General features: G+C 28.7%; 1 protein-coding gene across 2 annotated transcripts; it reads right to left on the reverse strand.

Annotated features, from left to right (window-relative positions):
* Positions 1 to 13,192: 13,192 nt before the first annotated feature.
* Positions 13,193 to 24,692, reverse strand: LOC132937563 (protein IWS1 homolog A). 2 transcript variants are annotated; one of them, XM_061004385.1, is made up of 12 exons: positions 24,552 to 24,692; positions 22,017 to 22,074; positions 21,390 to 21,514; positions 17,691 to 18,092; positions 17,498 to 17,628; positions 17,227 to 17,429; positions 16,980 to 17,130; positions 16,643 to 16,855; positions 16,420 to 16,582; positions 16,231 to 16,342; positions 13,762 to 13,879; positions 13,193 to 13,668 (listed from the first exon to the last, which is right to left on the reverse strand). In XM_061004385.1, exons 2-12 carry the CDS (start codon positions 22,055 to 22,057, stop codon positions 13,546 to 13,548), a joined length of 1,782 nt encoding a protein of 593 aa, XP_060860368.1. In that variant the 5' UTR covers positions 22,058 to 22,074; positions 24,552 to 24,692; the 3' UTR covers positions 13,193 to 13,545. The 2 variants fall into 2 exon arrangements, with proteins under 2 accessions (XP_060860368.1, XP_060860369.1); XM_061004386.1 differs by lacking the exon at positions 24,552 to 24,692 and adding an exon at positions 23,685 to 24,013.
* Positions 24,693 to 24,735: the final 43 nt, after the last annotated feature.

Raw genomic sequence — 24,735 nt, forward strand, 5'->3', positions numbered from 1 at the left:
TTATTGATACTAAATGATTGCGATAATGTATTATTGATGTGAATATGAGATTCGCTTTTATTTCACGTTTATTTACGCTCGTGGGCTGTTAAAAAGCTAACTCTTTTTGCCCTTATGGCCTTATTGGATGTTAATTTTTGTGCTTTTAGGTCTTGGTCATTTGAGCTTATGGGTTACAGCTGCCATCGATTCTACTGAAAGTCGTAGTATTATAAGTTATAAGTATATAATAGTATAATATGTGGAATTAATACAACCTATACTACTTAAGAGGATCCTACACATATATTTGTTGTCTCCGTCTTACAAGTGCGTAACATAGTAAATCAAAAGCTCCAATAGCTTAAAAATTAGAATGAACCTATTATGAAACTTGATGGTAAGAACATTATATGTGTTTGTATGTGAGTATTTTATGATAACTCAGTTTTAAGTGAGTTATGATCATTTTTTATTTACGCTATATTACATACGCATAATTGCTAAAAAAATTGCATCATCGTAAAAAACTCACATACAAACATAGATAATGTTCTTTACATCAAGTTTCATAATAGGTCAATTCACTCTAATTTTAAAACTAACAGAGCTAAACGTGATCTAGCTAGTGCTGTCATTTTTATCTTGAATATTTTAATCTAAAATTCTGGAAGAAAAAGATAGTGTAGAACAAGGCATAACCTGGTCTGACAGTTGTATACCACAAAATTTAAATTAAATTATATCTACTGCTAGCCGCTAGGATAGATTTTTTAATAAATAATCAAAAAATAAAAACAATAACTGAAGGGGGACATTCCAAAAGTGCTATTGCCATTTTCTTAGAAATCGAGTTATATATGTAGATTAGCTGGAATAGCCTGGAAGATTTCGATGTTTTACATATTATAACTCTAATTCAAAATTGTATGGCATAAATTGAACTCAAGTCATAACATACTATTGCCTCTTATTCTCCCAATCCGAAGTTTTCTATTGACATAATGTACTTACTCTACTTAAAAACATTCTGTTTCGTATGTTCATCCATGTTACAAGAATATTAATTTTATGCAAAACGTGCTATTGCCGTAATGCTGTTTTACAATATTGTGCAGTACTATCATCGCCCCCCCCCCCCCCCCCCCCCAATCATCGGTTGGTATTACCGCCAGGAACGCCGCAGCGTTCAAGCTGGAAATGTGACGTCTTGCCATGCCGGGCCGGAGCATACTAACTTGTGCTCTCTGGCGACGCTTTGACCACCGTTCTCGCTACCTCATCACTAGTCCAGTTCCTTGACCGATCACGACAACGACACTGTGCAAACCATGATAAATTATAATATATATTATATAACATTTTTATTATTATTATATAATTTATCATGTTGCAAACACTCTTGCCGATTGCCGCCATGCGACCTACGACCTGCACTTATATTATTCAAAGATTGGACTAAATTCAAAACGGTATATTGCTGGTGATAGCACGTTTTGCATCTATCAATATTTTTTATTGTTAAAAAAGTATGTAAAAAATAAATGATTTTGATGTTACCAATCTTTTAAAAAAAATATTTTACAGGTGACACCAATTATTTTGAATTTCAATATTAATTCATATTTGCATAAAAGTTTTTTTCATCTTACCAACATTTAAAGTTTTGATAATGGCATGTTTTATGTATTTCTTGTATACCAGAGGTATATATAATGAACTCACAGATTAAAAATAATATAAAAAATTTAGAAATTTGGTCTCCACTTGGGTTAATCAGAGTACTGTTAAGAGTTTACGTAAAAACACCATTTACAATTGTACAGCTAAATTAAAATACTTTTAAAATTACCCTAAAAAATATGCTCTCCTGAAAAATTAGACATTTTGATATAGAACCTTTTTACTCTAGCCACAGTAACCACTAAAGTTCAATATTATGATCTATACTGAATCTATTATATAAAATAACGAAGGTAAATATACCTAATGCGCAAACACATCAATATTGTCAACTTTTAACTAATACCATAATATGCCATTTACTTCGGACAATGTAACAAAATGTGATTAGTACAAAACTGTACAAAACTTCAAAAGTACATGACTTTATAGCAGTGTGAGATAATAGCAATATTTATAAGTTGAAACCCTACATATTCGTTAGAAATCCTTTTAGCTTCGTTTTTAGTATAGATATTTTAACCAAGACATTTCATATTTCTTTAGGTATATTTTTATCTAATATATTAGTTTTTTTTAATTACAGTCTGTAGTTTTTACCACCGATCAATGTATTAGTAAAAATAAAGTATTATAATTTTTTTAGGTCATACAAAATGAAAACATAATAATGTAAAACTGAATTAAAGAAATCACTTGAATCTTATAATAAATTAATTTTAATAACATAACTATTATGGATTAAAAATTCTGAACTTACCATTTTAATTACGATGGGCGTCGATGGCACGATGTAGGTACCCAATTAAATAAAAAAAATAAGAACTACACACAAACTCTCAAAAATACAATTCATTTAAACCCAAGACTACAAGAGCCTGTGACTGCACTGTCTGTACTGGATTTCAAATGAGAACAGAATCACTTTGATTTTAATTTAATAATGGTAAATAAATTATTTTTAAGCAGGCACGGATTGGGCCGGCGGGATGCCGGGAATTTTCCCGGTAGGCTGGCCTGTGGTGTACCTACCTTTTTTCGACTTTACAGTATATTAAGAACAGGCTGAAGAGCAAATTATTTAACTATCTGAATCTAAACTTGAGCAGAGACAACCGTGACAGCTGGGAAGATTCGTGTTATCACTTACTACATTTTCTTTTACTAGGAGGCGTTTTTTATTTTGTTTTAGAACTTACTTAGGAATTTTAACGAGCTTAGTACGGTGGTGCAAAAAAAAAGAAAATTTTCGAAAATCTTTGATTTTTAGGTTTCTGATTTTTTGGTTTTTTTACATGCGTAAAGTACTTACCTATATTGTATGTAACCTTGCTAGTTAAGTATCAAGTTTGACAATTGACAAGTAATAGCTTTTTATGCATACAGTCTCCGGTCGCAAAACCCTAGGTCTTAGTGGCGTCCTACAGACCTCTCGGTTTAGTCCACGTAGATGATGGGACTAGAGGAAGTCCCCTCTAAAGTTGGTTGAGTGTAGACCTAACTACCTAAACTAATATAACGTGTAAGCTAAATGGTGACATAACCTGTAGTTTGGCTGCAAGTCTGAGCCACAAGTTCTAAATTCTGATTGCACCGTCGTTCTTGACTCGTATTAACATATCTACGTAGGTTCTAAAAAGGTCACCTGGTAAAGTAGTTTTAATTTATACCAAAAAAATGTATTAAGTGATGCCTTAGTGACGTGAATCATCCGAGCATTCACGAGCCTCGTATAACTTGAGGCGTTCGTGTTAATATTCATCGAAAAAGATCTGCTTTTCGCAATATTGAAACAGATGAGATCATTAATAAAATAACAAGTAAATCAAAAACATTATCCAAAGATGTAAGAACTAGTGTACTAATCAATCAATTAGTTATAAATATATTTGTGCAACTAAATTTACCAGTAATGTATAATTTTTCCAAGAATGGCCAGTATACGTAAAAATTTCCCGGGCCGAATTTATATCCCAATCCGTCCCTGTTTTTAAGCATAGCATTTTAAAAGTGCAGCCAACAATATTATTGTTGTCAACAGCAATCGATGTTATCATATTATAATATAGACGATCCCGTGACCAGTGTTAGGACTTATCTAGATAAATTTACAAGGTAAATTTTTTGGAGAAAATTAGTTAGATCTGTTCGAAAATGTTTTATTTTTATTCTCATTATCTGAAGCACAACTTGTACGTAAAATAACATCCAGGGCTAAAAATATATGACGTTATTCTGAAAAGACTATAAATTATTCCTATTTAGTACTTATTACTTATTAGTAATTAATATTCTGTATTAGATTAATAATATATAATATAATATACTAATTAATTTATGTAATTAAGTCTGACGAGCAATACACGAGGTGCTATTTATATATTTCGGGTTTTATGTTTTATGTTTTTATTATAAATCTATGGACTATAAACAATCTCTAAACCAATTTTAATTGCACATGACTTATAATAATAATAAACATTATTTCGTATACACAAATACATAATACTCGTAAATATCTTTTCAATGTTGTTAATTAATAATAATAATAATAGTACGTGACACGAAAAATGGCCGGTGACCCCACCACCAGCCCAGCAAGAACGGCCATTAGCCATGGGTTTTCTTGTGTGTGTATTATTTTGTGTACTTACATGACGGTATATATATTTTTTTAAATTAGTTGTTCTAATTATAATTTCTAAAATTATCTGTTATTTAAATATTTAGATAATTATCTAGATAAAATATTTTTATCTTTTATCTTTTTGTTAGATGAATTTGATTTGTTTATCTTTTATCTGTATCTTATATAAAATTTAGTGTTGTTATCTTTATCTTTATCTAGATGATTTTTTTGTTATCTGTTCCTAACACTGCCCGTGACGTACAAATTAGGAAAACCCAGAGAAATACAATAATATGGTTTTTAGTTTTGATAAATGTTCTATTTAAGTATTATAATGTAATATGTTTATTGTGTTATATATTAATTATTATAATATTATTTGGTATAATATTAATTCCTGTTATAACCTTCTAGGCCTTGCCTATAGGAAATTGTGTAAATCCGTGCCTAGGATACATACTGATTGAAATATAATCTAATAAATACAATTATTAAATGGTGAATAGGCTTGAAACACACTGTCTGACTGCTGTCCGGTTTCTTACAGAATTATAACCGCAGTGGTAGAAATCATCCGGTTGTCCGTTGAGGTAAATTACACCGACACTATCCTGAAAAAACCGCTGCGGCTGTCATAAACAACAGCAAGTTGCGACTGCGGTCGAACCTGACGGTTAATTACCGCTGCGATTGTAACCGAAAAGTATTTCTGCCAATAAATATGCTATTTTAATTTTGAATTTAACACAAGTTGGTTGATAAATTATAAATTATTATTATATAATTTAATCCATATGACTGTTTTATAATTTATGATACCAACGAAGATGTGGTAGGACTACGAATAGAAATATGTTATATGTAAAACTCTTATTATTTTTCATTTACTTTATTGAAATAACCGGGCAGGGATCTTCACAAACATAATAACTAATAATGAATAGTTAAATTGTATTTGTTAATTTTTGGGATAAATTAATTTAGTTAAATAATATGCAACATGCACTGTTCACATAAATAGGCACCTATCAAAGTACCTAAATTTGCATTGAATTTTATTATTATTCTTACATAATAAAACAAACTATACCAAACAATAAATATAATACTTTTCATGTAAATTATTCCTGAATTAATTGATTTATTCATAAATGTTATGTTATTCTAAATTATTTATACTAGAGAGTAAATAAGAAAATAATAATATGAAGTCTAAACAATCCACCCACACGTTATGATTAGTTGCTAACTATTTGTTTTTTGGCATAGTTTTAGAGTGGATCCGATTAGTGGGCGGACTAGGTACCTGAACTTGGACAACCTAATTAAAAATTGATCATATAATATATTAAAATGACTTGCTAATTTTGAAAACTAACTTGCTATTACTTGCTAAATATTTGCTATTTTTTGGCATAAATTTGAAGTGGATTGAGTCAAGTGGGTGGGTCAAGTTTATATGAACGTATATTATTGGTATCATTTAGAAATTCCTAATTTTAATTTAAATATAAGTAATTTTTTTATAAAAACAAGCTATTTTTATTCAATCAAAAAAATATTCAAAAGATTAGACGAAGCAAGCTTAAAGTTAAAAACTAGCAAATGCGTAATATTAGATACAAAAATAGAATTATTAGGTCATAAAGTATCCAATAAAGGACTAACACTGCTGGAAAAAAATATAAAGGCAATAACACATTTCTCGATACCTACAAAAATCAAAGATGCGTAAGAGCATTCGTAGGACTAACAAATTATTACAGAAAGTACATTAAAGATTTTGCAAAAATCGATAGTCCGTTAACCAACCTTACAAAAAAGAAAGATAAATTTAATTTGAATAGCTCTCATGATAACGCATTTAGTATATTAAAAAAAAACAGCTCTGGTACTAACACATTTCGAGAACGAACACCAAGTTTTCGTAACCACCGAACGCTTTTTTAAAAAGTCACTCAGGTATCTTAGAACAAAATTACAACAATGGAAAATGACAGCCTATAGCATTTGCTTCTAGAAAATTGAAAGGTGGTGAAAGAAATTTTTCAATATTATTTATTTTACAATATTACCAAACTATGAAAAATCCATCGTCCTGAATCACCAAATTTATTTTCAAACTATTAGAATCCTTACAAAAAGATCATTATAAAGATGTGATATCACGAATAGACGCTAAGTAAATTAAATTTAAAATAAATCTATTCTATCTCAATAATTTGTAATATATTATATTTCTATACTTAATAAAAACACAGCATAACTAATAGCGACGGTCTGTATAGAGTGTGGGGTGACCCAATATACATATTACATATACATACGCGATACGCTTTAGGCATATATCTTTACGCATTCCTTACACACACAGCGACATATTATGCAACACATAAAATATAATATAATATTCAACATCTCTCGGATCTAACGTTTAGTAAAAACAATCCAATTAATTATCAGCGGCGCCAGACGACACCGTTGTAACTCATATTATATTATACTGTACTACTGTAAGACCCCTTCAAAAATCCTACAATCGAGACATTCGGTAAAAACAACAATAAATTGTCAGCGGCACCTTTGTCACACCGCACAAAATAGAATAAAATTATAAACACACCAATACTTTCACATTACGTGTTAATCGATGCATATCAAAAGAAGGGATTACACAAAATCACTCTATATAAGGATCATACAGAATCGTCTTCCACACAAGATGATCCTATGCACAACGTCCACGCCAGTATGCACTTCGACAATATTTTTGCCATTCAAGGCGAGTGCGTTTATACAGAGTGTATCTTAATATCGATGGTGACAATGCAAAAGGGTATAAGCGACATTTTCAAAATTATTCAGGAGAGCCAAAAAACTATTTTTTAACAATAATTACATTTTGTAGATTATATATTTAATTTAAAAGAATATGATAGTATTAAAAAAGATGAGTTATACTCTGTTTAAGACAATATTGTTCTTCGATTTTTTTAGTTAAACATTAGTATTAGTTAGAATTGGCTATTATTATATAATTTGGTGCTTATGCCCCATTAATTTCCTTACCTATAATTTTAGTAGGTACTAGTATTTTGGCGATTATGTCGTATTAATTTTCTTCTTATTGTGTGAATATTCACACGCAAAACTAATCTTATAATTATTATAAAACACAAATAGTCGATCATAGTTAATTTTCATTGATAATAATATTATAATTTATAATCATAAATCATAAATAAATGAAATGTTATTTTAATAGAAACGTAGATAAATATTCTCTTTGGAATAAAAATGTTAATAACTTCTTACGATATTGCATTTTTATTTGTGATTATTTATCGTCAACCGAACAGATAACAGAAAATGGTTTTTTATATAAAATCTGTTATTAACTATAATAATGATGTTGTCGCTTATTCCCTATTTATACACATACCTGTTAATTAATTAAAATTTTTTGACGCTTATGTCTAAATCTAAATTTTCGTTTTATATTGTAAATAATAATCGTATCGATAAATGAGTAAGAGCAATCGATACAGAATGACAGAAGCGATTTATGACCTAATTACAATAAGTCGATTTCATAAAAAGTGTCGCTTATGCCTTTTTGCATTGTCGCCATCGATATGTCATAGTACGCGGAGTTTTTAACCATTATGGATCAATGACATAGAATTTCGTTAAAACGAAAAAAGACGTGTTTCTTTATTTTTAACAGGCAATTTTTTTTATAATAATTTCAACATTTTTAAACACGCAGGTGTACTAATAGCAAAATCAACTTTATTTTTTCGAACGGTAACTACTATATTTTTTAATGGATTCTGGTAAAATTTTTTTTTCTGAACATTTTGATAGTCAAATCATCAATTTTGGTTCGCTAGTTTATTAACCATGGTCCTCTAAAGTTTAGTAAAATATGCATTAATACTTTTAATTTAAATAATTTACAAGAGCTAAATATTTTTTTCTTAAAACTAACTATTTTAACTCGAAATTTGAACCATAAGTTCCCTATATTGGTAGGTATATTCTTATATTATCTATGATTTTGAGAGCATACAATAATAGTTACATCTCAAATCACAGATAACAAATTCATATTATATTAGTGTTTGAATCACATCAATATCATACATGGTACTCAGCCAGAAATATATCTCTTAATATACTGATGAGTGTTAAATATTATACAAATCAAAATACGTAATATATACGTATATACGCCGCAATGACTTTGAGCATCGAACTCAACCCCGTATCCACGAATACGACATACTTAGGTAAATTAATAATTATAATATTTCATAATATATTTTTATATATACATTATTATAGGATACGAAATATAATAAAGTAGTGGAATAATTATGAGTATTTTTTTAACTAAATAAAATCACCAATCAACGATAAACCGCGTAAACGTATATCTATAATAATATACTATAATATTTTATTACGTAAACAAATATTAATAGTTTATTATACCGTTTAACACGTGCACACCATAGTAGCAGTGTTCGTCGTGGCACCTCACTCTTAAAAAGATCATATTTGATTCGGTCATCGACCTCCCTGTCCAAATAATATTATAACGTAGATTATCATTTATCATTTTATCCCCGTACCATTCTCTTTTTCTATAATTATTGTTACTTTGTTCCATTTCCCTTTATCATTTCGTATAATTATTTCACTACAAATTCATTTACTTTACGAGAATTTATTTCGACAAATAAACATATGTCCATTCGTTACTGAACTGTTTAACAAATTTCCATTACAAATGTTACTAAATATTTGTAACTAAATAATTGTAAAATGGTCTTAATTATTAATTAATTAATAAAATAACGGAATCGCGGACATTTCCCCCCTGACTGTTTTTGGTGTTTTTTACAAAATGTATCATTTTTATGTCGGAATTTTTAACCATTTTTATTAATTATTAATTAATATTTTACTTTATACCTATCTGATTATTTTATTTTTTATTTATATTTTTTCAAGTAAGTAGTTCAGTTGATTAAACATATACATTTATAATCTATTATAATATTTATGAAAATAAAAACTATTTTATATATTTAATATTTTATTTTAAAAAAAAATTCATATAATTTTTGTTTTTTTTTTCAAATAGTTTTTCTTATTTTGTAATTTCTGTTTATTCGGTTAAAAAACCATTTTAGAAAAACAAATTATAAAATATTTAAATATCTATTTAATTATATTTGTCGACCATCCACTACAACAATGAAATAATGTACACACAGCCCACTACAACAATGGAATATAACAAATAACACGTGGTTTACGGTTATTATATTATGTAATATTACGGCGTGGCGGCGAATACACACGTCGACACTGAATGTCGCCAGAGACACGAATACTATGATAAAATAGATATTTTGTCATGATGAATACGATGAGCGAAGGCGCAGGCAACCTGGCAACAGCGGAAACCGCTGCTCAGTGTATAACCGCGACGTATACTGCAGCGATTCCCAACCTCGGATCGTGGCCCAAATTACAGTCAGCGAGGTTTTTATGGAGGGTCGCAAAATCGTTACTAACAATTTACATATCGTTATAATATTTTCAAAAAAAAAAAATCCTGAAATATTCTAATAGTAAAGCCTATTGATGCTTGACGCTTGACACGATATGCGATGCGCACTTTCAATGAATATACATACAAACATTGAAGTGGAAAGTGTTCAGCATCAAGGAAGTCATTAAAATTAAGTATAAATTAATAAATTAATTCCATGTTACATTTGAAACAATTAATAAATTCATTTTTATGATAAATTTTAATATAATAAATTGTATTTAAGTATTTCAGAATAGATAGATAAATAAATAAATATAATAAATATACATATTTACCAATTTGATGATAATAATAAATAAATTAATGTTGGGTTTACAACTATGATTTTTTTTTTGGGGGTCGCCAAAAGTTAAGTTTCAATTGTTAGGGTCACGCTTATAAAAGGTTGAGAATCACTGGTATACGTTATAGAAGGGGGTAATACGGTCACTGGCGCTGCTACGTGAAACATTATAACTAAAACAGTCGATATCTTTTTGCTTAAAAAATTCTTCACTTTTTTGCTAATATATTCGGCATTATTCAACCAATTTTTTTTAAAAATGACAAAGGTATAATCTGCACATCGTGCCCGTTCTATTGATACCACAAATGTACCAATCCGTCCATTCATTAGGTCTGTAGTCCTGCCACCCGGGCTAAAGAAAATGGGAAAATTAACACACATTCAATGGGAAAACTGTGGCTCGTGTAATATACCATGGTAGTGACCGCACAGCTTTTTTTTTTCTTAACTTCGCGCCACTACTGTCGTCCTGGATATTGTCTGCTACATCAATTTATACGCCATACCGATTACCAGCAGCGCCCGCCGCGGACTGCACCATCACGATTTAAGATATTTTAAATCGTGCTGCACCATATAGTCAGTGGCGTAAATTGGATCCAATTTATGGCGGTGCAGAGGCGTATTCTTAACCTATAATTTCCAACACACCAATAATCTAACTTCCTAAGTAAAATCCTTCCCAATAAAAACTATATGTTTTCTTTAAATAATAATTACATTTTGAATTATTTTAGCAGTAAAACCTTTATTATTATAATATTTATAAAAAAAAGGTGGGCAAGTGGGTGTTGCTTTGTTGTACAGTAGGTTATAAGTTGGTTACTGTAATGGATGGTGTTAAATTTGAATTCAATGATACAACATTATTGTATAAGAAAAACGCTTCTTAGCGAAGACGGTTGTATGATATTACTAGGTATATTTGATGATATTATTGTGAACAAAGTAATATACGTGGAACCTTGTTTTAAATTTTCAATCCTTAGCTATAAAAGTTGAACATTTTATAAATTTTCAACTACAAAATAATTATTAAATATAAATGTATTTTGTCAAAATTTGAACTCTATATGCTTTTCAAAAAAAATTGTGCCTATGTATTTTTAATACTTTTTAACTGCTATTGTAACAATATATCAAGAGCCTTGTATTAAATGTTCATGTTTTTTTTACCCAAAAAATAAAATTTTATTGATATTTATAGAAAAAAATTAAAACAATTGAAAACTGACAATGTCCGTAAACAGCTCAAAAAGAGACAAAATATTTTCAAAACTTTATGGTGTATAGAAAATGAAAATATAACATTCAGTGAAATTTTCATGTATATACGTTCATTTGTTTTAGAGTTACGCCAAAAACCAAAACCGATTTTGCGTAAAAATTCCCGTTTTCCCTTAATTTTTATGTTGTTTTTCCCAGCACTTTTGAAAACTATTGAGAATTTTAAAATTTGATTCAATACGACGTCTTTCTGTCATCGGACATTTGACTTTTGAGAATTGAATAAACATTGATCCAGTGATAACACACTATTATGGCGGTACAATGTTAATAACAACATAATTTTACCATAGAATAACGTCAGATTCTATGATACTGCCATAATAAAATACAGAATTCTGTGGTTAGTAGTTTTTATAGATAATAATCTAATTATCTATGATGGTTGTACGATATTTTAGAATATAGGTGGGGTAATATTTTAAATGATAATGTCTAATACATGCACGAAAATTACTATTTTGTACCTGTTTATATCATGAACTAAGATAGTTAACACTATCTATAACAACTATCTTAGTTCATGGTTTATATATTATATATTTCAATAATATTCTGGTGGTGCAGAAATATACCTTTGCGCCACTGCACAGAGTAATTGTACTCTATGTACTCAGCGCTGCCTACTACCGTTGAAATAAAGTTATGGTCATGGCAATTATCATAGATAATATAAGAATGGATAGGACATGCCTATACCAGTTCCATATGGGGCCGTGTGCTTTTTTGGGGAAGAGAGAACGTAAAGAGAGGAAGACGATACGGGGCTTTTTAAGGTTATGTGCAAAACTATTTTATTAAATAATAATAATAACATGATAGTCAGTTATATTTAGATATTGTCAGTTTGTATTTTAAATGTTGTGCCACTTGTGCCTGGAAAATTACTCTAAACTTTGTTAAATATTTAAAATATTTAAAATATTTATTATTATTTATCAATTATCATATCAATATTTGCCCCATATAACCTTAAAAATAGTATCACTAAAGTTTCATGTGATAAGTTCTTATGTCCTATCCATTCTTATATTATCTATGATTTTTATAGACATAATTTTGATTTGTACCTATATGTAGTGACTCGTGACATGTGTAATATTAAATGTATTGTTGAGGTTGAATGTTGTCAAGTATCTACCTACTAATATATTCAGCAAAGAATTTAAATTTAAATTATTTTTTTGTCTTCTTATTAATCTTATATTAAGTTATTTTACATTTCTAATAATGGAAGAGAGTGGGGTTTCCCTGGGTTAACATATTGCCTCCTCTAAAATTTAATGCCAGAACAGTCACTGTGTGGAGGGCTAGGGAAATGTACCTTTGGAATACGGTTTTCCTGGGCAATAGTGGGTTATATTTTTATTTTTTTTTTTTGTTACTAATTGTTACATAATAAATAACATAATAAGCAACAATTTTTAAGTCGACATTTTAACCTTGGGTTGCAAGAGTAAGACACCTAGAAAAATAAGTAACCAATACATGGACTTTGTATAAATATGTTTGATTTACTTAACTATTCAAATGATTACTACCTACCGAATATGATTGTTTAAAAATGTATATGTATATTCCTTATAAGCAATTTAATATTACTTTCAATTATGATAATTTAGTATAAGCATAGACTTTTAACTTGTACAAATAAAAATGTTGTATCATCCACTGTACAAGAATAAATACACAAATTCAATTTAAAGATACTTTTATGCTTGATGTTTTATTTTGTTCAACTACCATTAAATCTATTTTTTTTTCTTAACAGTATTGATATTGGATGATTAACTTAATGCAAAAATTATAATTACAAACTGCTATTATCTTAGAAACTTAAATATATTAACATTTTAAATGTAATTGATTTTACAACATAATTAAAATAAAACTTATACAAATGTTAACTAATTTAAGTACTTAAACGTAATATTTGTTTTATGATTAATAAAACATATTGTATTAAGTACTAAATCAATGAAAATATTCTAATTATTAAACACAGTTTTTACATTGATTTAAAAACCAGCATAGTAAAAATTTAAAAAATATTTACAACCCCATTTTTCTTCCTTCTATTGATATCGGAACTGCACGCTTAGATTGATTATTTCTCTTGCTATCCATATAATTTTTTAAGTGCTTTTCAAAACGGTTCATTGGTCGCTTTACAGCCTAGACATTTTTAATTTCATTAATGTATTAGTTATAAATTATATATATTTATTTTAACATAATATTAAGTTATATTAGTATTAGCTAAATTACCCTTGAAATATCAGCATCTGTCATTGACTTTGGTCTAACCACATAATCTTTATTAGATGGAGTAGGTACACGGGCTCTGGCTATCCAACCTTTGTCTCCTGGTTTTAATGTTCTTGGACTGAATTTAAAAAAAAAATGATAACAAAAATATTAGTGTATATAAATACAGTTTTTCAACTTCATATTATTTATTTACTCATAACTTATGAGTACATTATCATTATCGTTTGTTGTCGCTATCTACAATTATTTAATGAACAGTAGGCCGATACTATTTTAGGACCGGTCAACAAAAAATTTCCCAAAAATTGATCGAATTATTTCAAACTTCAAAAAAATATTTTTGAAGGCTCCTTCAAGAGTAAACATTTTTAAAGAGCTAGAACCTATAATAAATACGATTTATGACCCATGAATTGTATAAAACGTAATTTTTGTAAAACTTAAATTTTTAAAAATGTTAAGTCATTATAAAATAATTTTTGGTATTTCTGTGGTCATTTTTTGATGTTTATAAACCATTTTAACATTTTTTTTTTTTTGTGTCCATTTTTTCTAAGATTTTTAGGTCATCAAGTTACGGATCTATTCATAAGTATTAAAATAAAATTCAACTGTAATAAAGTATTAATATAAAACAATATTTTAAAATTTAATGATTAGAACAAAATATGATTTTAGATATCTATGATATATATCTAGACTCAATGGTACAAGACATGTTCTAGACCTACCTTACAGAATATATTTTGCCTCGCTACTACTGTCAATTTTAATACAAAATCCCTAAAGTTATGATAAAATTAAGTTGGTTTAGGTTGTTTGATTTTAATTCTGAAAAAAAATTTGAATTCAGGAGAATTATGTCTATAGATTGTATGAAACACTTTCTATTTTTAATTTTTAATTGGAATATAATCATGGTTTGATTAAGATAGGCAATTACGATGAGCCGAGCCCAATGACGTCACCCGGCTATTTTACATTTCTTAATACCTCTTAAAGTAATCACTATTTTTAACATCGGATATTTCCCAAATCATTTAATATAGCCATAGCTACAATAATTCAACATTTAAAAAAATTTACAGAAACTTTTTTTTTTGTGCTGTGTGCTTCTTCAGTTAAGAATTTACGTATTTTCAAACTTAAAGATACACACACTGTTTGAGTTTTTACGTTGATTTTTTTTATGATATTTTAATTTCTAAACTAGTAGTAAACAAGTAAAATATTGCTTTAAAAAATGTCAATAACTCATTAAAAAAAAATAAAAACTCGTTTTCTTTGTTCTGAAATTCAGTGAGTCGTTATAACTATAATCGTATTCGAGGAATGCAGTGGCTCACCTTGAATTCACCCTACTCCATCCGCGTTTATACATATAGTATATCTTGTAAAAACCACATTTACAAAATTTTGTGAATCACTATTTACAGATGCGGCAAGATGCAAAATTAAAGAAACACACAACACAAAAAAAAAATTTCTTAAAATTTTTTTTAATTTTAAATTATTGTAGGCTATATTAAATGATTTGGTGAAAATCCGATGTAAAAAAAAATGATTACTTTAAGAGATATTGATAAATTTAGAATATCTGCGTGACGTCATTGGGCCTATTAAAGGAGCACAAAACACAAAAAATAAGATTTTAATTTGAAAGAATTTTCAATTATAAGAATAATAGTGTATGTTTTACATTTCACATTATTCAATAAGTTATGAGCAATTGAAAAAAGACGTGTTACGTTATTGGGCCCGGCTCATCGTAATTGCCCATCTTAAACATATAAAAGTTTCTTCGCTTCACACAATGATTCGCCAATCTAAATATTTTATTTTTGAAATTAAGTTTACGTATAAATGTGTGATTTTATGTGTTTTAGACGATAAAAGTATCAGAAATTCAATATAACGTTTAGTTTTTTACATATTAATAAATCTTAGGTGATATTTTTGTTAAACGACACATCAAGGCCATTTAAATATAAAATAAAAATTGAAATTTATCTTTTAAGATTTTTAATATTTAAAAAACTAAACGTTATATTGAAATTCTAATACTTGTATCATCTTGAACTCATAAAACTGCACATTTATATGTAAATTATATTTCAAAAATAAAATTGTTAGGTTGGTATATTGTTGTGTGAAGCGAGGAACTTTTACATGTTTAAGATGGTATAAGATAGGCAATTACGATGAGCTGGGCCCAATAACGTAACATGTCTTTTTTCAATTGCTCATAACTTATTGAATAATGTGAAACGTAAAACATATACTATTATTTTTATAATTGAAATTTTTTTTAAATTAAAAAACTTATTTTTTGTGTTTTGTGCTCCTTTAATTTCAAGGTAAGTTGCCATTTTTTGTGAAGACGGGTTTAGTTAAGTTATTGAACACATAATATGCGAAGAAAAAAATTATTCAATTAAATGTATGTTTGCAAAAATGATTGAGTACCCTTCATCGTCGTCATCATCATCGTCATCGTGTTTGTTATCATCTACACTCGAACGCTTCCGCCTAGGCATTTGTTCCAGATCTCTTTCTTCTCTTTCTTCTTTGGACATTGCTTTAAATAAAAAAAAATCGAAGGTTATAAACACACAATTTAAATAAAGAATAAATAAAATCTTTTTTTCAATTGACCTTTAAAGTCTGTTGATAAATTGAAAATCGGGCGCGCCCATTCATTTATTAGACGACCAGCACGTTCTCGATTGTCTTTAGTTTCTTTGGGGTGTCTATACAAATACATGATAGCTTTACCAATTCCAGAATACTTGAGTGTGGATTGTTCAATTGGAGGATACTATAATCAAAACATTAAATAAATAATATGTACTCAAATACTTTGGTACCTAGGATTTACATCAGCTAAAAGTTTTATCAACGACTCGCGAACTTGCAATGAAGGTAAACTTCTGTCAGGCATAGGTGCTAACCAATCAGTGAAAACATTTAATACATTGTGCTCAATAAAGGCCAACATCAAATTGTGTTTCTTTAATTGTGATAGGCATTTTGGTAGCATAGTTATTTTGTTAACAGCAGGTTTTCCTTCTTTGTTTAATTGTCGATCACACTAAATAATTTATAAAAAAATTATGACACAAAAAGATATTTTAATAAAATAAATAGTTTAAAATTGTACATCAAAACAATTACAAATTGTTTGACTTAAATATTTCTATTATTTATCTAATTACTTCAGCTGCATGTTTCATATCTCCAATCAATCCAGCAATAATATCATCATTGTCATTAATAATATCTATATCCTTCCTACGACGTTTCATTGTTTGTTCTTCTTTTTTTCGCATCATCATAATCTCAAAATCTGATGCCGGATTATTATCACTGCATAAAAATGTTTAGTTTGTATTATAAGGATAATTATAAAAATAAATCCATTAAATTATTTTTGAAATAATTGAATTCAAACTGAATTATTACCTATTATGGTTATCACGTTCATCGGGATCATCAGGGTCATCTACATTTTCATTATTGGCAGTACTTTTGCTAGTACTTGTACCAATTTCTGCACTTGGATCATCTTCATTATCAGAATCATCCGATAATTCTGGCAACACATCGGATACATTCAATACCTTTTCTGTATTTTCATCATCAGATATAGCGTGCTCCTTACGAACCTATTTAATTAAAATATCAAATAATAATAATACATAGTATACAATAAATTTAAAATAGTAATACTAACAATCGGACTCGTAACGGGTATATTTTTAGCATCATCATCTTCTTCTTCTTCTTCTTCTTCTTCAGATTCCGTATCTGACATAATTTTAACCTTTTTAAATACTTTTTTTTTAACTATTTTATCCTCTGGTTCTAAAAAAATATTAGTTTATAAAATAAATGTCTATAATATAATAAATGTATATAATTATTACCTTGGCCATCATCAGAATCATCCTCTTTTTTAATTGGAAGGTCGTCATCTTCAGAATCAGATACAATTTTACGTTTTATTTTACTTTTTTTAAAAGAAGAATGAGATTCCACTGACGATACTGAAGATGATCTAGATTTAGATCTTGAACGAGACTTTGATCTTGATTGAGTTTGCAACATATCTCTTGATTGAGATACAGACTTTGATTTAGATCTATTCCTAGTACCAGATCCAGAAGCTGAACGTAAAGAAGAACCTGACCGAGAACGTGATGAGGCATTAGAAGACCGAGATCTGGATCTGGATCTGGATTTACGGTCAACTGTTATCGCCCCATTTGATATATTAACACTGCTGTCGTCAGTAGACGAAATAGACACTTCGGAAGAATTTAAAGCATCTAAAAATAAATAAAATTTATCATTGTAAATTATGTAGATATATTGTATACAATAATTAATAACAGCTGTAATACCTCATTATTTTTTTTACTATCAAAATATGTACATTATAAAGACTAAACTAAAAACATACATGTCTCTTGTTACATCATTACTGGGGCTCAGAAGCTAAAGGAGCTAAAAAAAGAAAAATATGCATGGAAATATGCACAAAAGAATTGTAAAATATGTATGCGTATGACATATGACAGAGGCATATTTAGGGGGTAATCTGGGTGACTTAACACCCACAGAGCCTGTTTCTTTTATTTTTTTGTTCAATTTCAGTGTGTTTTCATTAAAAGGACGCTATACCCGCATGCGATGTCTCCGTCTTACAAATGTACAACATAGCCAAAAACTATTTTGTGCGGGAAAGAACCGAGAAGACTACTGTCATAACTAAGAAACGAGATTTTTTTCCACATAAAAAGGAGAACATTGGCTGTGCAACGTTTTTTTTTATTTTTTTGATATCAGTTATATGCAAAAAGTTCTTACTGTTTCAAAAACCATTATTTTTTGTGTTTTTCAAACTTGAAAAACTTTTTTCATATGAATGATATCAAAAAAATAAAACAACGTTGCACAGCCAAAGTTTTTTTTTTTTATATGGTGAAAATCTTGTTTCTTAGTTATGATTGTAGCCTTTCGGTTCTTTCCCGCAAAAAAAAAACAGTTTTTGCTATGTTGTACATTTGTAAGACGGAGACAACGCATGCGGGTATAGTGTCCTCTTAATAAGTTCATAAGTAAAAAAACATAGCCTATATGAGTGATTAGTGCACCTTACATAAATATAAATGTAATATAACGATTGAAGGATTAAGGAACCCGGTGGAGACTGATGATGTTCATTGGATCACAAAATAACATCAATAATTATCTAATTGTTTACACATTATTACACATAATCTAAAAGCGAAATTAATAACACCGAGATCCTAACGGTAGATCGAGGAAAATGTTCAATTACGTCAATTTATAAACCCCCAAATGAGAGTTTCGTTTTCAAAGAACCGGACAATTTTGGAAATGAAAAAAGACGAAAGTAACCTTTGCAACTGTGGAAGCGTTCAGGACGAAAAACACATATTGGAATGCCCAATGATGGAGAGTGGAGACTCAATGCGTATGAACGCGGTCACAAAAGTGATCAATTATTGGACAGAAAGAAGAATTTAAGCTATAATACAGGTTAAGGAGAACATTATATTTATTATTAATATTAGTATGCATTATTTTTATGTCTTTGAATAATTAAAATTTTTATGTACCAAGGAATTCAGGGATTCTTAAATTATAAATATGACCAACAGGAACAGAAAGACTAATATTACGAGCTGGAACGCCATTACAGTCCATTTGAAGCACTAGTTGTGAAATAATTGAGTCTCTACTGAATTTCATTAGTTTTTTTTTCTTTTGAAATAGACGCTTGAGGACAATTAGTACAAAATAATGAAATTATACAATATACTAGTTTGACAAGAAACATACATAGATTAAGTATCATAGCATTAAATACAACAATATTAAGTTAATATGTTAGCACTCTGGTTTTTTTAGTTAGTATATAATATATTAAATCAAAAAAATATTTGGAAAGAAAATATATTAATTTGTAATGCTTTTTGAGAAAAATAAAAATATAAAATTTGTTTTGTAAGTTATTATAGAAGACTAGTGCTCTGTTATAGTGGAAAAAAAACCGTATAGTGTTTTGTGACTAGAAATATGAAAGTCGGCTGGCTTCTAGAATTAAATGTGGATACTGATATATCAATTTGGCTGAGCAGAAAACTGTCTTTTATTGTGCCATGTAATATTTTGTAAATAAATATGACGTTAAAACATAAGCGTCTTGGACTTAGAGAGTTGATATTACCCAGTCTTCTAAGGGGTTCATAGCAATGATTAGTTATTATGCAATTGTTAGGAATTTTCGTATTAATAAATCTCAAAAATTTATCCTGAACTCTTTTAATTTTGTTTATCCGTACAAGTTGGTATGGGTTCCACAAAATGGAGCAATATTCAAGTATTGAACGTACTAGAGCAAAATAAAGAGTTTTTAATGGTACAACGTTATTAAAGTCGCGAGTGTGTCTGATAATAAAGACAAGTGATTGCGTTGCTTTTATTTTTATTGATTGAATGTTAGCTGTAAAAGAGAGTGAACTTGAAAAAATAATTACAAGATCCTTTATAGAGTCGACTTTGGGTAAATAGTAATTATCGGAGTAATAAACAATATTGAGCGGAGATTTATTTCGATAAAAAGAAACAGAACTGCATTTATTAATAATAACTTGTAAACCATTATTATAGCACCGAGCTCTAAAATTATCAAAGTCATCTTGTAATTTAGAGCCATCACCTAATGAATTGATATTGCAATAAAGTTTTAAATCATCTGCATACATACTAAAAAGGCACGTTTAAAAATTAAGCCAACATCATTCATGTACAAAATAAAAAGTAGTGCTGAAATATAACAACCATGTAGGGAATTGAAATATTATTAGAAACATATCCGTGTAGCCTTACATTTTGAGATATACGTACAATATATATATATATGAACTGAGCCATTTTAACACGAGATTATTAAAACCCATCAACTTCAACTTACAAATCAGTACAGCATGGCTAATCGGGTCAAATGCTTTACTAATATCAGTATAGATTGCATCAACCTGACCATCTTTTTCAATAAAACTCATTAAATGTTTATGATATGCAACTAAATTTGAGGAAGTGGAAGTATGTGGACAAAATCCAAATTGTTGTGGAATTATATATTTAGAAAATGAGAAGTTTAATTTTGGAAGTAAAATAGATTCAAATAGTTTTGGAATTGATGAAATAATGCTAATAGAACAATATTTAATAATATTAGTGCGATCGCCATTTTTAAAAACTGGCTGGACATGTCTGGAAATGTGCCTGAAGACGGTGACAGAGAAAAAAGGTAGTGTAATGGAAGCGTTAAAACATACCTACCTTGGCTTAAAAAATTTTGGGAATACCGTCGTGTATTATGCTTACATTTTTCCAGTGCTAAGAAAACTTCTTAGACAGTAATATTGTAACTAACAATAGTACAATTACAAATTACAATAGTAATTTGCCGAGTATAAGTTTAAAAAGAATATTTTTAAAAATTTTACATTTAAATGTTAAAAGGTTATACATAAAAATTAATCTTAAAAGTAAATTTTGAGAATAAAGATATTATAAAGCAATAATATTACCTTTACTTTTTACCAATAGATCGTCAGTAGTACTTGAAACAACTTGATATGAATCAGCAGTATCACTATCAGTAGCATCAGAGTCTGTTTCAACTGACGGTGAACTCATATTTTGACTTCTGCTTCTAAAATCAAACATCAAGCTTATTAAGCAATATAAAGCAATTTAGTAACAAAAAAAAAACACTATAATTTGCTCACATGTTATACAATTTAAAAAAAAAGTTATAATATATTTTTATTTCAAAGAATTTAAAAATACTACATATGCATAGTTAAAAATGATCGGAATAGAATAGTATATATTATGTGGCAAGGGCAGAAATTGCATTCCCGCCAAACCAAACATAAATACTAATACACAAAAATTTTTTGTCATGTCTCTGTGTTCATTGATCAGTATCTAGTTGTGCAGGGAATACTACACACTTTTAAGGATTTCTATTTTATCGCTAGCTGGACAGAAAAAGGTCACTTTCCAGTGCTTCAACTGTCATCAAAAACTAAACTTTCGGTGCATGCGTGACAAAAATATTAATGTTAGTCGTTAAGATATAAATACATACAAATATTAAGAAAAAAAATTAATAAATATGAAATATTATTATTTTATAGGTAATTACTTACTCTGAATTATTTGACATGGAATGTGGGTATACGTGTCTCATTTTACAGATAGTCCAAACTGAAAGAATTAATATCTATATTATTGTAACAAAAAACTAATATTTTAAGATGATATAAATCAAAACTTTATAACTAATAAACTTGAAGAGCTATTTTTAAATAGGATTTAATTAAATATGATAGTAAAAAAGTTCACTTCATAATATCCAAACAAATGTGCAAATACGTTAAATTTAAGGTTATAATGCATCAAGAATTCAAGATTTACTATTTGGTCGATAATTCATATAAAAACTGAGGCAGAAGTAAGATTGTTTTTAATTAAATCTGTAGCAAAAACTTTTAGAACATTTTTTAGGCAGTTATTATTGTGAATCAGAGATTAATAGATTTTTGATAGACATATAAAACTATAAAAGAACTAGATGGCTGGCTACATAATATTATTGTGGTTTAGAGACTATACATCTATATAGCAATGAATCTACAATCTATACATTTTTTTGAACAATGAGTAGGTTTGATAAGTAACAAATAAAAGAGGTTAACATGAATCATGAGATTAGGAAGGATACCCAGTGTTAACACCCTATAAAGTGACAACAATAACAATGAAAATTTTTAAAATTTGAAAGATGTTACATGGTAGCAACATAAGTTAGATCCAAAGATTAATTATTTTCAAGGCTCATCAATTGTAATATCTTATATTTCTGTAGGCATATGGCTAACGACATCAACACTCTGATTAAAATAAGACCTCAAATAAGACATAGTTGGCTATCTAGTGGTTTTTATATTTCTAAGAAGATTTGCATTGAGTACAGCAATCTAAATTCATGTTATATAACAGAAGCATCCAATTAGTCCAATTATTCTACAAGATAGTTTATCTGATTGATATATAAAATTGTATTATTGTAGATCAAATACATACAAGCTTTGATAAATAAGACATAACTCTTTATTTGTAGAGCAAATGTAAAATAGTTCAATTTTTGTTACAATTACTAAAAAATAATACATTTAAAAAGTTAGTAGTAAAATTTATTTATTTCTCAAATTATTCTACTTATATTATTTTGTGCTTATGTTTGGTAATTAAAAAAGTACTTTTTAAAAGTTTCTCCTCTCCACGAGTCAGTGACTAATATTAACAAACCTGCCCATTAAACTATGTCGCACATAACAACAGAGAAAAAGGATTTCGACCATGCCTTGTGCACCGACTAATATGAATTGACTGATATGCCCGGCACTTTTTTCATAGCTACCGCCTACCACTCTCTCTCTCTCTCTGCCAACAAATATAATAGAGGTCTAGCGAAGTATATCTTCAGGCATTTTCAAAGCATTTGAACGTTTTCTAGTTAGGAAATGCCAAGACACTTTGGAAATAGTTGTAATAACACGCAAGAGCCTTAGTTAAAGTTTGGGAATTGGTCGTAATACCACTCGTCATAGAAAACCTGTTTTACGTTGTACGAATATTGTTTTAAAGAATTTAATAATCAAATAAACTACGTCTCTATTAGGTACCTACTACAATAGATATTGCTCAATTTTTGAGCACAGAAACAAACAATCGTTTTTTCATGCAAACACATTATTATAAATTATAAGAATAGAAAAATATTAGTTTAATCAAATGATATCAAAACTACTCACAATTTGGAAATATGTATACAAGCCACTACTGATCGTCGTGAAATGAATTCCGATTTTTCTTTTGCATAAGACACCGACAATGTCTTTTGGCTAATAGAATTATAAAAATATCGAACTAGACTTAGGACGTAAATACGTCAAAGTTATTAGAACAATCAATTCGTCACTAAGCGACTAAGCGAGTTCGAAGCCAAAATAATAACCAAGTGGATTTTTATTATTGGCAATATTATACTGTAGTAACACACAGCGTCACGGCGACAAAAATATTGACAACAATAAGAAAATAATATTCCAGTTGAAATAATTTATCAGTTCTTTATTGACACGAACGCCTAACAACATGTCCAATGATGATAACCATAATAACAATATTATTATTATCGTCGATGTAGTGAGGACGTCGTCGTTTGCACTGCCGTGCATTTCGAAGAACCACGTATTGTGCGAAATAAAATATTAATTATGAAGGATAAACTACAATATTATGATAACGGATAACGTCATAATATTAATATGGAGTAATTTACTCGGAAAAGAAAAAAACTATGGGTACGGTGTCAACCGAACCAGCTGCAGCTTCTAAACGAAAATACGAAAACAGAAATCGGCTCTTTATAATACTCTTTGACTCAAAACTTTCCAAACAATCGACGCGCAATTATTGTGATAAAAATCGTAATTCTTTAATATCTAAAAATCTTGACATCGCGAACCGAAGGAAAAGCACGAATTAAGATATACTTAATTATACATATATTAAGAATTTAAGTATAATATATTAAATATAATATATTAAGTATATCTTAATTCGTGAGGAAAAGTGATCTATTCAATAATTAATAATACCTAATATTAATTACTTACCTCGCGGCTCATGGATCCGCAGGGGCAGGACACGGCAGATCACGGTCTTCGGTCTTGCATCGACTTGAACAGTTGAACCTCAGATCTTTTATCTTCTAAGATCGTGCATTCGTGTAGTAGCTGGAACTAGATAGTGGAGAAGATGTCTTCTCTACATCGTGGTGGATAGTATAATTTTGTTATC

Source organism: Metopolophium dirhodum, chromosome 1, assembly GCF_019925205.1.
Source record: "Metopolophium dirhodum isolate CAU chromosome 1, ASM1992520v1, whole genome shotgun sequence".
NCBI classification, from domain to species: domain Eukaryota; kingdom Metazoa; phylum Arthropoda; class Insecta; order Hemiptera; family Aphididae; genus Metopolophium; species Metopolophium dirhodum.

Coding starts and splice junctions, on each gene's coding strand:
- LOC132937563 (XM_061004385.1), bottom strand. CDS start 22,057: ATGAGACACGTATACCCACATTCCATGTCAAATAATTCAGA. Junction 21,515..22,016: donor TCCATGTCAAATAATTCAGA/GTAAGTAATTAC, acceptor GTTTGATTTTAG/AAGCAGAAGTCAAAATATGA. Junction 16,583..16,642: donor TGATAAAACTTTTAGCTGAT/GTAAATCCTAGG, acceptor TTTTGATTATAG/TATCCTCCAATTGAACAATC.